Consider the following 16,950-nt stretch of genomic DNA (forward strand, 5'->3'; position numbering starts at 1 on the left):
TGCGACTCTTCTTCTATTGTTTGTTAGAACTCTGGAAAATATCGTAATTATTAAAAGGAGATATTTTTATTAATTACAATGTTATTAATAATAAAAATTCTATTAAAAATTAATAGTACAAATAACGCAAAACAGTGGATGGCAGAGAAAAACAGAGAGCAAAGGATTGAATCATTGAAGGCAACTGCTAAGAGAGAGAGAAAGGAGAGAAAGAGGGAAGAGAAGGCCTTATAGAAAGAATCGAGAAGTTGATAGTAAAAAAGGATCTTAATTTATTATTTAATCTTAATTTAATAATATAATGAGTCGAGAAATCTTAAATTTAATTACATATAACCGTTATATTCAAAACTTTTTTCCAAGTGAGAACGAGAAATAGGCCGTGCGCCATCCTTACAGCTTTGTAAGTTGACCTTAACCTGACAAATTCATCCGATTGAACCCACACTTAACGGAGAACCACAAGCTCTGGCCGGGGCTTGAGAGCTCTCGATTTTTCATTTAATATGGTATCTTTAAAAAGTAAATATTAGACTTAAATTTTCTTCTTCTTTTTGTAATATATATATATATATAGATGACTGTAACACAAAATTTGGCTTTTTCCAGTGGCGGGTCTCTCCCCAGTTTCTAAATTGGGGCCACACACTGTCATAGAAAATGGGAGACACCTATTACATTCGTGTCACTGATTTTGATATTTCTGATTCGGACCCATATTATTATTAAATTAATCAAATGCATATAACTACTATTATATATAATTAATATATATTCTTAATAGTTATAATTAATTAAATTAATTAAAAAATAATTAAAAATACAGAAGAAATAAAATAAATTATTAGAATTAAAAATAAAATATAAATTCATTAATTAAAATTCATTAAAATAAAATAATACTACATAACGTTAAAAAAATACACGATGTAAAAAGAAAAATACACACGTTAAGAAAAAAAATTACATGCGAAACGATAAATTTTTTTTATAAAATTTACACCCCGTTGTGGTTTTGTCGTCGTTGCCATATATGTTCCACCAAATCGGCTTGTCATTGTCAATACTTTTCTCTAGCTCAAAACCTGATATTATTTTGGAAAAATTCCTATAATGGAGAAAATTTTTTGTTGTCCTTGTTCCGGTTGTGATAAGCTGCCGTTGGGAGTTCATCATACGAGGTTGCTAGATTGATGTTGACATCATACGTTTCTCGCTCATCCTCAATGATCATATTATGCAATATGATACAAGCTTTCATAATCCCTCCGAATTTCTCTTGGGATCACGATCTAGCAGGCCATGTATAATTATAAAGCGAGCCTTCAACACTCTGAATGCATGTTTCATGTCATTTCGTGTTGATTCTTGAGCTTTTGCAAAAAAATTATTCTTCTCCGGTTGAGGCTTGGGGCTGCCACGCGGTAGCCCCGTATTGCCTGCTTGGGCGTCTATGGGCAAAGGCGCAGCACGTCTCCCCTTCCCACCTGGTAAGGGGAGACCGATGCAGGTGCTCCATTGGAGAAAGCCTTATAGAAAGAGTCGAGAAGTTGATTGTCAAAAAAGATCTTAATTTATTATTCTTTCTTAATTTAATAATATAAAGAGTTGAGAAATGGTGAATTTTGTTACATATAATTATTATATTCAAGACTTTCTTTCAAGTGGGAACGAGAAATAGGCGATGCACCATCCTTACTCCTTTGTACGGTGACCTTGACTTGACAAATTCATCCAATTGACCCCGCACTCAATTGAGGAGGACCGCAAGCTCTGGCCAGGGCTTGAGAGGCTCTCAATTTTTCATTTAATATGGTATTTTTGGAAAGTAAATATTAGACTTAAATTTTCTTCTTCTTTTCGTAATAGATATATATATATATATAGATGACTTATCCCAAAAATTAAATTTTGTCCTTTAAGAAAGATCAAGAAAATCAAAAGAGGGCATAACGTAATAGCACATACTCTCGCCTGACGGTCAAGAGATTGCGGGTTCGATACCTTCAGTGGGACTACTTGTACTATTTTATTAGTTATTAGAATTTTTATTTCATTATAATATATTCATGGGTCTCTAGTAAAAAAAAAAAAAGTCGAAGGAAAAAGGCAGATGTGAATCAGGAAGAATTGGCCGACAAAATATGAATGGGAGAAAATGTATTTGAGAAATTATTCTAGGCACCATCGACCAAAAAGTCTTGTTATATCAGGAGACAATACATTTATCACAAACTGATAGTTATTCCAAACATTAGTACAAATAGTTACAAATTTGTGATTTAAAGCTTTTTTAAAAATATTTTTTGTGAGATTTCGTGACATATTATACATTTTATACTTATCATAGATAACATTTTCTCGTGATAGTTTCTTATTGGGTTATATGAACAGCTCTTTAAAGCTCAAGAATGGCCATTTGACAGCTCCGTGCATAACGTGCAGCTCCCTATTTATGAACATGAGTCACGCGATCCCTATCGTTCTCCTTATTTCCCTATTTCGCAAAAGAAAAAAGGAAAAATTTTTGTTTGGTTATGTAGATGGAATTAAATTCCACTCCACTCCAGCAGTTATAGTCAAAATAGGTATAGTAGATGAAAAATTTTATTATTAAAAATTAATTGTGAAAATAATTAGAAAAAATATATGTAAAAAATTATTATAAAATGAGAGAAAAAAGACAAAAAAAACTTATATATATTTGAATGTAAAAGTGGACGGTGAATTTATTGTTAAAATATTAGTTGTTATAATGGTTAGGAAAATATATGTGAGGGAATTTATTATTAAATAAAAAATAATTATTATTATGTTATTGAGGACGAAAAATAGAGTAGATGGAGTAGCATTTATATCCTAAAACTGAACCACACCTAAAGGTCTCGTCCCTTTTTGTTTCTAAAAAGAAGAAATTAGATGAGCCTTTGCATTATACGAGAAATTTGGTGTGGAAATGAATGAAAAACTGTATTTTCCAAAATAATAAAAATATTAATTAATAAGATTAAGAGCGCAAAAATAATGTATTTTTGCATCTTGCCCTCGTATGGGCCTAAGCCCATTAAAGTCGGCCCATGGGCTCAGCCCGTTAGGGTAAAAGCCCAAAGCCTGGGGACAATGCCCGGCACAGCTCCTATAAAGGGCGTCTTCCTCAATGAGGAAAGGTAACCAACACTTTCATTTTTCCCGCCCCAAGTTTTCTCCCTCCAGCTCTCTCTCTCTATTTAAAAGAAATAGGTATATATCTATTTAAAATATATGGTATTTAAATTAATATTATAGGTATATATAAAATAAAAGATGATTGCATTTAAAATATATAACTAAAATTTAGGCTACTTACTTGAATATAATTTCAACGCAGTAAATCACATACCATCTAATAGCACGTATAAAAGAAAATAGTATCCGTGTAACTAAGCATTTAACATATACATAACTCTATGTATATAAATATATTCGGATAAATTACTAAAAAAATACAAACTTCCTATTTCATATCAATTTTAGCACGAGCTATTTTTTTATCATGAAAATTCACCAGCTATTGTTTCGGTATCAATTTTAGCATGACACCAATTTTTTCACCAATTTTGATAGATTTGGTCACGTGGAAGTCACATGGTTTACTAAGCGAGCCCCAAAAGACCTTTTTAAATAAAAATATTCTAAAAATAACCCCTCTCCCGCTCCAATTAGGTGGCTGACAACCCAATTGGAGGGATGGTGGCTGTTGGCGAGGCCCCTATTGTCGACCCCCTTCTATATTCAGTTGAAACATAATTTTTTTTTAATAATAATCAAGCAGCAAGGGCTTCACCGGATCCCACAACGACCAAATCAGGGAGGTAGCGACCACCAGCAAGGCCCCCACCATCGGCTCCCCCTCCCTTTCTTCCATTAAAACATGATTAGGTTTTTCTTTATCCTTTTTTTATGTTTTTATTTTTTTTTTCATTTTCGAAATATCTTTTATTAGAAAAGGCTTTGGGGCCTACTCAGTAAGCACACGGTGTCCACGTTAGCAAATCCTTCGAAATTGTCAGAAAATTTGACACCATACTAAAATTAATATCAAAATGGTAGTTAGTGAATTTGCATGATAAAAAACTAATTCCTCCTAAAATTGATACAAAGTGTAAAGTTTGAATTTTTTTGATAATTTACCCTTCACGTGCAAATCAAGAGTGACCCATTGAGAGAAAGGATCGAGTTAGATTGAGGCAAGGAAGGATGGAGAATTAATTACGGAAACAAAGATGGTCGATAGAATTAGTTTTGTTGTACTTAATTTTTAAATATTAATCATATTTATATAACTTCTTTTTTTGGGCAAATATATTTATAAAACTTTTAGTACGTAAATAATTGAGTTATATATATGTGTGTGTAATTTTTTGCATCTCGAGCTGTGTCTTTTACAATTACGAATAAATTTTTCATTTTTAAGAAAGAATCTCAATAAGTAATTAATATTATACTAATAATGTGACTAATTAAAGATGATTTGTTGAACTTGATCCCACTGAAAAACATAAAAAAATTCATTTAATGAATTGTAAACACACTCAATTGTGTGAAATCAAAAGTTTGCTAATTTAGCTTAGATAGCACGTCCACATCGCATTCTCCTGCTTTTATATATTGTAACCCATAATCAAATTTCCACCCTCTATTAGTTATGTCTACAATTACCAATAATCCGACCAAAATAAACTACAATTTCCAGAAATCTAACAACTTTAAATGGAAAACCGAAAAGAAACAAAAAAACGAATTATAACAGAATAAAGAAATATTTTCAAAAGGAAAAACTATATTTGATCATGTACCTTTTACTGCTTTTCTATTTTCGACATATTTTTATTTTCTTTTCTATTTTGTCATGTGCCTTCCATTTCTTTTCTATTTTCATCATTCCGTTAATCACACCATTAATTTTGCCGACATGGGAAAATAATTGAATATCCACATCCGACTTACTAAATTAAAGGCAAGATGATAACAAGAAAATCAAAAAAAAGAAAGAAAGAACAAGAAATTTTTTTAAAAAAATGGAAAATGAAAACAAAGAGCACCAAAGGCCACTACGCCGGCCACTCAACAACAGCATCTCCGACATAAAACCTAACGAAGGAGCACCGCCGACCCTTATGCACTGCAAGACGACCCAAATTAGGGATCGATTTGTTCATGTTTGATGCTACATAAACGACATGAGTTCAGTGAACACCTCATTCCCCTTCCCAAATTTGACCTCGACTCTCTTTCCGCAGCAAATTCTCTGTTTAAATTGTTGAACGAAAGTCAATTGATTTGTTGGAGGTTGTTCGATGAAACTAAGGATTGTTGGGGTTGTTTAATTGCTCCAGAACCCTTTGATTGTAAGTTTCAATTTTGGAAGAGCTTGATGAGGTTGAAATCTCTACGATTGTGCAATTGTGAGGATAAGCTTTTGGTGTTCAAGTCGAGGACGAAAAATGAGGTTAAGTGATGAAGGATATGGGATGAAAACAGAAAAAAATAGAAATAGGACGAAAATAGAAAAATAGTAAAAGGTAGAGGACTAAAATCATAATTTTTCCTTTTCAAAACTTTCAAATTCCTCACCCCGGAATTACGATGACAACAAAGTCAAGAAAATATTAAAAAACAAAAGGGAAAAAAAATCCTTTTCCTTAAAAAGGTTATGGTTAAAATTTTGATTATATTGGGAAAGCTTAATTTGAGCCCGTGCAATTAATCACTCATGCGTCACATTAGTAGCTTTGGCTTGAAAGGTAAAATCAATATGAAATATATTAATAGGGGTTATCGACATCATAAATATATAAAAGTTGAAGAGCGTGAAAAGAAAGTGTTCTATTTAAGTTTCGGATATGAGTAATTAATATTTCTACAATTAGAATATTTATTACACAAAAAATGCACTGCTAGCATATATATTCTTTTCGACCAAATTACTAATTGTGTTAGAAATGTAAAAAAAATAAAATAAGATAAAATCTCTTGAAATATATGATTTCATACTCTTATATACCAGTGACAAAATTTGACTTATATTAAACTCTAATATTGGAAGTAGACAGTTATTTTATTTTGATATAATATTTAAGGCTAAATGAAACTTAAATGTAACTTTTTGCATAGTTTTAGACTTCGACGTTTATTTAGCTGGGAAAATGGCAATCAGTAAATTGAAAGAAGTGTGCCTGCTTCTTAATGAAACTAGTAGGTAGGGTCGGAGTTGTAGGGGTGACTATAATTCCAATCACGATGAACAAAAGTCATCAAACAATTATCAATGGCAGCGCGGTGCCTGCTGAACCGTCACCACTGATCACTAGACCGAGGCTTGAGCCAACAAATTACCGATGTCTGCCTAGGTAAAGGTCAATCGGCCTAAACATGGCCTAAGATTGGGTTAAATGAGGTCAATATGTAACTAACGGTGTGTACATCGTATGTACAGCGCCCAACCGCTTTTGGCCCGACCCAGTTTCACGACCTCGACCCCCTACTGGAGTCTTGTACGGATATGCTGGAACGGGGTATGTAGGGGTTCTGATCGTTCACCAGAATGGATTCCTGGTCAAGTCCAAAACACCATGCCAAAAATCAACCAAACCATTAAAGCATCGATCCTCCTGTAAGCACCTCGCTACTCTCTCTCACAAACGGAACTCCCACATTCGGGAAAGCCCAGCAGTTCAAGAACAGCCAATCGAAGATTATAATCGAAAATGTGTACAAGAAAAACTCGAAATGCTGGATTGCAATATTAAGAATGTGAGTTTGGACTCTGGACTCAGTCCCACCCCTCTGTACAAGAATTCTCCCCTAAAAATTGAAAAACATCAGATCCTAAATATAGCAATTTGCACCTCAAAATTTGCCAACTATGATATATTCCTAAACGTAAAACCCCCATATGAAAAGATGTGGGATGGGGGCAAAGATCTCTTTTAATTGTGGGTCCCATGTAGAGATTTACAAGAAGAAAAATGTCTTGGAAAACAAAAAAAAAGAGAGAGATTGATGAAAATGAAGAATTGCAGAGGCTCCTCCTCAGTTTTATTTCAGTAGGTCAAACATAAGGGTTAGTTTGCATCTGCTCAATCAAAGCCAGTTGCCCTGCCGAAAAGGAGTGGGCATGGCCAATAAAGGGCAGTCCAGAAGATTGGGCTGCAAAGAAGGCATCGTTAACCCAGTCGATTGGAGGACCCCGACCGACGGCTGCTGAATCGAATTGCTGCCACAAGTATTATTAAAAAAGTTAAGAAGATATGTATATATGCATGTATGAACAAAAAGAGCAGCCTCCAGGTCCAGAGCCAGAACTAGATTATGCCATAGGACGATTGCCGTCTCAATGCAGTTGCAACATTTCTTTTTCTTTTGGTTTGGCAAAAACAGTGCAAAGACTAATCTAGGAACCTCAACAATATACTGGTCCCCATTACTCAGATACGATGTAACGAAGTTTCACTTTTAACAGATTAATTAAATACCTATCATCCCATGGGTCCCATGATGATAATCATAGGACTGACCCACAACGGATCGAAAAATTATAATTAGCCAGTTTAGGTTCAATTCTCCCCATGAAGTCCGCATATGTAACAAGTCTTTCTTGCCCCCAACTTCGGCCCAATAAAAATGGATTTCTCAGAAGAGAGATGATTATGGTAAAGATCAACTGACCTGAATGATAATGAAAGTGCAGAATCCACTGGCGCGTGAATTCGACTCTGATCAGGAGAAAGCAGCGACCAGAAAGCTGGAAATAAAAACCAAAGTATAGACGCAAAATCAGAATCTTCTTCAAGTAATAACAGAACTAGGAGTTTAGCACGACAATCATGTCCTTGAAATGGCTGATTAATGCATCAAGCTACAGGATCACAATACCCAGTTCCAAAGTCGAGAAATGCGTAGAGTCAGGTAATTTACTAACTCGTTAAACAATATAAACTTTGCCTGGTCCATTTGTTTCAAACTATAATGTTGAGAAATTGCATTCTCTATACATTCTGGCAAACCCAATCAGCATAAGGGATACACTAAAGCTAAACAAGAAAATCACCAGACTTTTCCTGGTACTCTTTGTAATCAGATCCAAACAGTATTTCCTGCATTGCAGATACAGGTTATATTGAATGAGAACAAAGAAGCTGATTCGTACATTCACAACCAACAAAAGCATGATTTTGAATATTTGAAACTCCTAAGTACGGACTAACCTCTCTTAGACCCTGAGAGACATTAGGTCCCATCCCTGGAAGAGACGTCAACATAGTGAGAAACACAAAATGACAAAAGAAATGTAATTGCCACGAGAACAGAAGATGCATAAAAGAAGAGCAGGATTCTTAAAAAAATCTAAAGCAGAAGACCAATTACAATAATCTTAGAACCAAAATGATTGAATAATGAGAAAAATCGAGGACCAGCAAGAAGATAGACACTTTAATGAAGCATCTTTCCAATTAAAAAAAAAAAAATTCAACCGAGGTACAGGACTACGCACCCGGATTCTGATTACTAGGCTTCACGCCTAGAGTCAAGCCAAGGAAACAGTCATCAGGTTGTGTGCTGAAGTTCCACAGATTCAACTCAAGGTTCGGCTTTGAACCTGCAGAATAAATGGAGGGGTTGAAAAATCATATGTTGAATGGGATAGTCAGCAATAGTACCCAAAAGCGGGAAGAGGAAAACTACTCACCTGTTTTTTCTAGCTTCTTCTCAACAGAATCATGGAGTGGACGTGGAATCCACGTGGAAACCTATGAAGTAGATAATCAGAAAATTGATCTTTGACCAATCATATGAGGAAGTGGGAGAGGAAGGGAGGACCATTACATGAAAAAATGGGTGCTGCAGGGCCTGATCTGCAGTCGGCCTCTTTGATGGGTCCCAGGAACACAGTTGCTATCATTGGTTAAATTACAAAACATGACAAGAAATGGGGAAAACTAGTTAGAAGTAGAAAAATCGAAAATTAAAAATCAAATTCATTCGAATATTAACTAAATTCAGGTCCGCACCATGAAGAGATCAATTGCTTCTGTGCTAGCATTAGGTATAATCTCATAGAGATTGACAGGAAGAATCTGCCCAGAAATGAAAAGAACCGATCATCTCCATAGAAGATGACTGGACCTAAAACAAAGTACAGGAGATTCTTACCGAAAAGAATACTAAGTTAACTAGAAAGTTCACCTCTGTATAACTGATGTCAACCAATCGAGAAATATTTTTAGCTTCAGGAAAAGCATTCCAATGTGGCCTCCCGAGAACAGTAACTATTTTGTACAGTTGATCCATTTCACTGCAAGTAAAGAGAACTTTTTACCTTCTTTCCAGATTAAAGTAGAGATTACATATGGGCACGGTTGAAGCACATAAAAAGACTACTGCATAGACAGAGATCCTAAATTCTAAATATGACTAATAAGATTCTGGTTTACAATCTTGACAAATTTCTTTAACGACATGGTCTGCACAATTCTACTAAAACATGAGAGAGTAAAGCCAAACCAGAAGCCCCTTTGGGATTCACGCACATGTATTACTGATAAGTGATAAATGCAGTTTCAGTTTGAAAATGAATACTTTGTTGTAGAGGGTGCAATGAACCAGAGATACTGGAAATCACCTTTCGCCTGGAAAAATAGGAGACAGGGTGAAAAGCTCAGCTAGTATAGCTCCAACTGCCCACATGTCTGCATAAATTTAAATTTTGTTGGCAAATTAAACATGACAAAATTAAACTGTTTTTGCAGCAACTTTGAAATGGAAGTACGACATACCAATTGCAGGAGTGTACAACCAGGACTGCAGCAGAACTTCTGGGGCACGGTACCTGAAGACATGAGACGCGTCATAAGGAGCAAAAATTCCAAGTATCCTCACAATTATTCCAGGTATAAGAAGCACCTAGACCCTAGTGATACAAATAACTTTGCTGAAAGGGCGACTCACCAGCGTGTGGACACATACTCAGTATAAGGAGGTGTTGAAGTCACCTCCCTAGCCAGTCCAAAATCAGCAATTTTAAGAATGAGATTTTTTACCAGCAGGTTCTCTGAGAGAAGGAACTAGTTATAACCTCAGTCCCAAAATCTATGAACCCCACAATGGGACCGATACAGTTAAAAAGACATAAAAACTGAACCTTGAATAAGTTATGCATTTTACCTGGCTTCAAATCTCGATGAAAATAGCTAACTCTATGCATGTGGGCAAGGCCCTGAAGCACCTGAGACATGAAGTTGCGTATTTCTTCCTCTGAAAACGGACTGTCTCGATCTCTCATTATTTGGTACAAGTTGTAATCCTAGCAATAGGAAGGAAGCATTTCATTGAATTTCCCATCAAAATTCATCTGATTAGAGTGTCACACTTATATTGTCAAAATAGATGCAACTGCTAGTCGCCTAAGTGTTGCAGAAAGGTTCAGGGACATGTTATACAATCATAGTAATATAATAAAAAATAAAAAGTGATCCCTCACCATATGCTCAAAAATGAAAAACAGCTCATTATTTTCCCTGACAACTTCCTTCAACTTTATTATATTGGGATGATTCAATTTGCGGAGGGCCTGCAGAAAGATTTAAATTCTGTCAGACACTGAAATGCGAAATAAGTATCTTGAACCTCAAAAAAGAGGCAAAACAATATCAGAGAGAGGGCAAGTGCATATACCTTGACTTCTCTCAAATTTACACATTCGTCCCAGAAATAGAATTTTCTCTTCATTTTCTTGACAGCAACCTGAGGCCATGAAAAAATAGAGACCATGATAATATACTTAAGAGGATAGGAAATACGAGAGGGGGAAAGGCAAAAGCAAACAATTGCAAATTTTCTATTTTAAAAAAAAAAGGACTAACGGGAAGAGAACCAATTTTTATTTTTCTTTGAAGCAGAATATGCCAAGAAGAAATCCGCTTTGAATTTTCATCTATCCAAAGGACACGAATTCTAGTCAAAGAGAAGGATCATTTGTATAGTTAGAAGTCCAGAGGTAGCACTCCTGACTCATTTACAGAAAGAACTTTCATTGCAAGGACTGAAGAATAGCTGTGACAATCAGAAACAATTGATTCACATTGCATAAGAGGTTCCGTACAGTTTCACATGTTTCCCTGTTGATGGCCTTATAAACACAGCCGCAAGTGCCATCTCCTAGCTCTTCCAAAATTTTATATCTGGAAGATAGAAAAGACAAGCCAAAACTTCTGTGAGTTACACCAAAATGAGATTTTTCGGAGAATCCACTATGGGGCATTAACAAGCAATGTACCTCTCCATTTTTGAGGTTCAGCAAAGAACAAGCAACACTTTCTCAGTGGACTTCAAGAAACCTCGACATAGAGGTCTCTATACCGTCAGTACCGTGAGGGTCACTGGCTTGTAGAAGCTTGTCGTCACTGAGTAGCATGACAGACTTGTTTATATAGAAATTATTGTTGCAAGAGTAATTGAACAATTGGGAGAGAACTAGCAACATGCTGTAACCTCCCAAATAACCGCTCTCTGACAAAGCATTCAACTCAGCAAACGATCAAAGAAGCCAACCCGATTCTCTTCCTCTTTTGGACAGAGCCCATCTGCAGCAAGCAAGCTGCAAGACAAAATTAGAGAATGCATCAACAACTAAAGCCTAGGAAACCGACCCTACCAAACCAGAGTATGTTTATGATTGCGCTCCGCTCAACAATCAGTTGTTTTACCAATCATAGCAATTAAAATCTTCCTATTGCTTCAGCTTGTGTAGATCCATAAAGAAAAAAGACACTGATCTAGTTCCCCAGAAAAATTGCTCATCTAAACTCTTCAACAATCGAGCCTGCATAACTCAGTTCCAAATCATTGACATGCCACAATTATAAAGCTAACTAAGCCAGAGGATTTGAATTTTCACCACTTTTCCGGGTTATCACCATCTTTCTTCTCATCCTACAGCATCAAAATTTGAAGCAAAAACAGAAAATCAATTTGAAGAAAGGCTCGTATTTGGACAGAAACACAAAGGCCAGAATTTGAACAATCTTTCATCCAACTTGAACAATATTGTACACTCCGAGTGGAAAACCAATTCCTCTTTTTCCTGCTGATAAAAGAAAAAATTTAAAAAGAAAAAAGAAAGAGAGAAGGGAAGAACAAGATTGCTTATCCAAGAGAATTCCCAGGCTCTTAAATCATAGTCATCACAAGCTGAAGAACTAAAGGAAGCACCTTGAATCAGAACAATTCTTCGAAATTCCCTCTACCATCTCGTGTTACATGAATAAGAACAAGCAAACGGAAACCGGGAAATTCTGGATTTTTTTTTTCTCTAATCATCATCAATTCATCCAATTACAACCAAAGCAGAGCGACCCGGAAGCTCCATTGCATTCCGATTCACGCAACGCGGGACGACGGATGAACCGAAATTCGATTGAACAAGGACTCACGCAACCGCACAATTCCCTCAGCAGGGGAAGGAGAATTGAGAGAGAGATCAAGAGGGAGGAATACGCTGATGAACTCACCATTAATCAGCAGCAACAATGATCCCCCCAATGACCCGAGAAGGATAATGCCAATGCCGTTGGATTTCTTGTAGAGAACAAGAAACGGATAGAGAGATAGAGAGAGAGAGAGAGAGAGAGAGAGAGAGAGAGAGAGAGAGAGAGTTAGAGTGAGAAGGAAGCCATTAGAGGAGGGGAAGGAAGGAGGGAGGAGGAGGAAGGATTGATTCTACAGCATATAGGAGAAGAAACCAAAGGAGCGTTATATTTTTTAATAATAAAAAAACATTTAATTAATTGTTAAAAAAATAAAATTGATTTAAAAATTGGAAATAAATTCGAATAACGATATCTCGCCCCGGATTTTTTTATTTGAAAAAGAAATTGAAAATGGTTGTGGTGGGGGTGGGAGGTGGTCCCCACGGATAATAAAATACTGTTGGTTCTGGACTTACGCGATTGCCCCCGGCGAGGTTCTCTTATTACGACGATGCCTTTCAATTGACGATAATGCCCCGAAGGAAATCTTTAATTGACATGGCAATCTTTGCAATTTGTACGTGCGTAGTCACGTCATATTTATTGATAGAAAAATTTATACGTGTCGATTTTTACTGATTTAATTATCGATTTCAGTAAGCCGCTCAGGTCTAAATCCCCTTTGAAATTCTCTACCGTGGAGATTCCCACGGGTTTAATATTAATGACTTTATTTATGACTTATCTGGAGGGATGAATCAGTCGAGATACGTGTAAAATGATATAGATGATACCTTATTATTCAATAAAAAAAGTACCATTTTACAAATGAATTAGTTTCTCGTTTGCAGTTCTTTTGTATAGGTGTTTGATTTGAGGAAAAGTCGGGGAATTTCGGAATTTCGATGCGTTTTCATTAATTATTGCGTTAGGTTAGAATTTAACTATACCAATAAAATATCCTAAACAAGTTGTCCAAGTTATGGTAGACACACTACAATATTGAAACGTATGGTATTCTCCAAATATAATTACAGAGCCAGTGATAAGATAAATTAATTCAGTATCAAATACCCATTCATATTTTTTATAATCTTATAATAACAATATACTTGTCAAATACGATAGATATATATATCTATCCTCTCCCCATATATTCCATTGCTATACGAGTAAATTTTCCCGAAAATCTCAATATTCTAGGTATTCTAATAATACTCGAACCAAATGTCGCTCTTTATTTCCGATCGCAACCCCCTTTATCTTTATTTGGAAGAAGATTTGGAAGATAGGTTGGGGGGTTTGATGGTATTTTGATGAATCCATTACCATGTGGTTGATGATTGGTTGCGTACACAGTGTGAACGATGCCGATCCTCATCAAAGATCTGCATCACACGGCGGACGGCTGGACGGAAGTTTCATGCACCGGCGCCGTAACAGTGCCACAGGGTGAATTAAATTCTTCCTATATCACAAGATCAAAATGAAACTTTGGAAATTCAAATTTGTTAGGAAATAAATCTGGTAGGATTTCTTTCTGTTTTTAAGATGAAATTTGACTTTAGTAGAATTTAGAAAATATTTTTTCTTTGTGAGGATTTTGTTTTCCTAGCTTCTCAAAAATCAAAATTTTGGTTCAATGGATTTTGTATTATTGGATATTGTTAAACAAGAAAATCTGGTAAGTAAGTTGAACAATTCTGAAACGCCCAGTAGAAGAACTTGGATTGGGACTAGCCAAAGCTGAGTTAAAATTAATTGTAACCAATATATTAAGGACATCCTTTGATTTATGAAAAGACTAATTATTGAATATTCTGTTTGTTTTTATATAAGATAGTAAAAAGGTCATTTGCGTTGCATGCGGAATTAAATATGATTTCATTTCAAATAGTTGTACGAGCACTAAGGATGAGTTTGTTTATTTTTCCATTGAATTTTTAAGTTATATTTTGAATATATAAATTTATTTTAATGTCATGTATGTTAATTATGTGTAAATTATAACATGTGAACCCTGCGCTACATGATACTTGCAAAATTCATCTTTTGTTCTATATGGAAAATCTATGAAAATTAAATTAAACCTGAAATAAAAAAGGGGTTATGAGGAAAAATTCACATTTTACTCTGTTTTCTATATATATACATATATATATATATATAGTTAAAGGAAAAGGTTATTGAAAATTAAAGTACGTAATTTGTAATTTGTTTTGTTTATGACTAATTGTGTATTTTCTATAACAATTGCAATCAAAATTTTCTTTTTCTATCCATTTTTGCATAAACTTTTCATTAGTTTCAACAAAAAAAATTGAACAATAGTACTAAAAAATAAAATGATAAAAAGAAAAATATATACGACACCGGAGATGGAACAAACAGAGGTTAGTGAGGAGAAGACGCTTTCACTACTTTATTTAAGTGGTGGCATACTAGGGGCCCTTGTTACTTCTCCTAACTCATGCTCTCACATCTTCATTTTTATTCTAAACATTATTATTTTCAATTTTCTCAATTTTGTACTTTTAAAATTGTCTTGATTTATAAAAAAACTAAAAAAAAATTCTGAAGGAAAAGTTAATAGAAGACAAAAATGATCATAAACATTTTATAAAATACATGCTCTAGTTCTAACAATTTTAATTTTGGATTTATATTTAAAAAGGATAATGATAATAAGTTTTTATTCTTATTTTAACCCTAAAAAATGTGAACATAGGGAACAACATATGGGCAGAAAGAGAGAAAAGAGTGAGAAATTATACGTGGAAAAAGTGGGATGAGAAAATCATGACAAGATGAAACCAAAAAATTAGCTTTGAAAATAATTGTTATTGATTTTCAAAAAAATGACATGAGGATAATTTTGAAAGAGAAAGTTACACCACTAATGTCTTCTGTCATATTAGGATATAGTTGATTGATTAATTAATATTAATGAAGAGGAGGTGATTTATTTATTTGAAATACTTAATTTAAATATTATATTAGGGGGAAAGCGGGAGAGGGGAAATGGGGAAAGGGATTGGTCCAAGGATGGAAGACGTACAATACTTATCGGCAAACCAGGAATTTAAAGAATGAGCTTTATGGATAGATAGAATCAAATCAAATCTTCCAGGAGATCTCATCGCATAATGATAAAATCCATGAGCAAACCTGATGAGAGGGGAAATCCCAATTCAATAGGGTTGGGATTACGGAACAAACATTCCGAACAACACAATCTCTCGCATAAACTCAAAATAGTTTTTACCCGAAAAGAAAAAAATTCAAGTTCGATTAAAATTCTCCTTGTTCCTTTATTTTCTTCTCTTATATTCCTAGGAATATGAGCCCCTTATAATCGAAAAAAATAAAATAAAGGGATACGACGAATATACCTTTTAATTTTATGTCAATTAGGTTTAAAGTAATTTACGGTATCCAAATGCAATCTTATATCGAGTAAAGGAGCTTGACCTATCACCAACATGACTTGATTCAAGCAGTTCAGCGCTTATTTCGTTTAGATAAAATCTCATGTTCAAGTCCTTGTGAATGCGTAAAATCCATGTTGGGAAAACTTTACCTCTTAGAAGGCCGACTCGGCTCAATTGGAATAGTCGGGGTCCAATTGGATTTTTGAATACTAAGCTTCATACCGAAAAAAGGATCTGGACCTATCCTGAATACAATTATATTTAAGGAATGCAGGTGAATTTTAGATTTAACCCATAAGAGTTGGTTCAAGTGATTTGGTGCTTATTGAGATCTTGAATTCGAATCCCTGTGAATTCAGAAAATGTATTATGGAAGAGTTTTATCCTTAATGAAGCAACCGGACTTGGCTGAATTAATCGGGGTCCAATTAAATTTTTGAATACCAGAATTCAGACCGAAAAACAAATATTGCTTCTCGAGTCAACTATGGATTAGCCATAGCTCATGGAGCAGCGCTGATAAGAGGGGAAGATGGACGATGTTAGAGGTTTTGCTCAATAAAAACGGAATCTAATAAAAAATATTGGCCCTTGCATCTATCGTTTTCCTCGATTCAGTCTCAGTTTTTTTTTTCTATTTTTTTTTGGATAAGTATTCAATTGTTAGGTTACCCAAATAAACAATTCAAATTAAAAAAAAAAAAAACTAAAATCAATGAATAGGTCCTAGGACACATAATATATACCAAAATTCAGCACAAAATTCCAAATAAATAATATTTACATTACGAACTCAATATTGCATATTGGAATTCAAGCCCCTTTTGATATGTTGGAATGGTTTTTTATAGTGAATGTTATTATATTGGAAGAAAACTTGTGATTTTTAGGTTGAATAAGAGAATATGAATTTTTAAATTTAATTCGATGATTTTTATTTTTATTTTTTATGATAGCATTCTATATATTATATGTTTAGATATATAAAACTAAAAGATAATATATGATATATG

General features: G+C 34.5%; 1 protein-coding gene across 5 annotated transcripts; it reads right to left on the bottom strand.

The window, feature by feature from the left end:
- Nucleotides 1-6,749: 6,749 nt before the first annotated feature.
- LOC116189056 (serine/threonine-protein kinase MHK) lies at nucleotides 6,750-12,747 on the bottom strand. 5 transcript variants are annotated; one of them, XM_031518584.1, is made up of 20 exons: nucleotides 12,549-12,746; nucleotides 11,936-11,970; nucleotides 11,530-11,635; nucleotides 11,315-11,441; nucleotides 11,141-11,219; nucleotides 10,714-10,782; nucleotides 10,520-10,609; nucleotides 10,204-10,342; nucleotides 9,988-10,090; nucleotides 9,816-9,868; nucleotides 9,662-9,728; nucleotides 9,226-9,334; nucleotides 9,051-9,116; nucleotides 8,866-8,934; nucleotides 8,729-8,789; nucleotides 8,534-8,638; nucleotides 8,247-8,281; nucleotides 8,090-8,135; nucleotides 7,708-7,783; nucleotides 6,750-7,255 (listed from the first exon to the last, which is right to left on the bottom strand). In XM_031518584.1, exons 4-20 carry the CDS (start codon nucleotides 11,320-11,322, stop codon nucleotides 7,123-7,125), a joined length of 1,308 nt encoding a protein of 435 aa, XP_031374444.1. In that variant the 5' UTR covers nucleotides 11,323-11,441; nucleotides 11,530-11,635; nucleotides 11,936-11,970; nucleotides 12,549-12,746; the 3' UTR covers nucleotides 6,750-7,122. The 5 variants fall into 5 exon arrangements, with proteins under 5 accessions (XP_031374444.1, XP_031374443.1, XP_031374442.1 ...); XM_031518583.1 differs by lacking the exon at nucleotides 11,936-11,970; XM_031518582.1 differs by having other exon boundaries at nucleotides 11,315-11,635.
- Nucleotides 12,748-16,950: the final 4,203 nt, after the last annotated feature.

The sequence above is a fragment of the Punica granatum genome, chromosome 8 (assembly GCF_007655135.1).
Source record: "Punica granatum isolate Tunisia-2019 chromosome 8, ASM765513v2, whole genome shotgun sequence".
Classification (NCBI taxonomy): Eukaryota; Viridiplantae; Streptophyta; class Magnoliopsida; order Myrtales; family Lythraceae; genus Punica; species Punica granatum.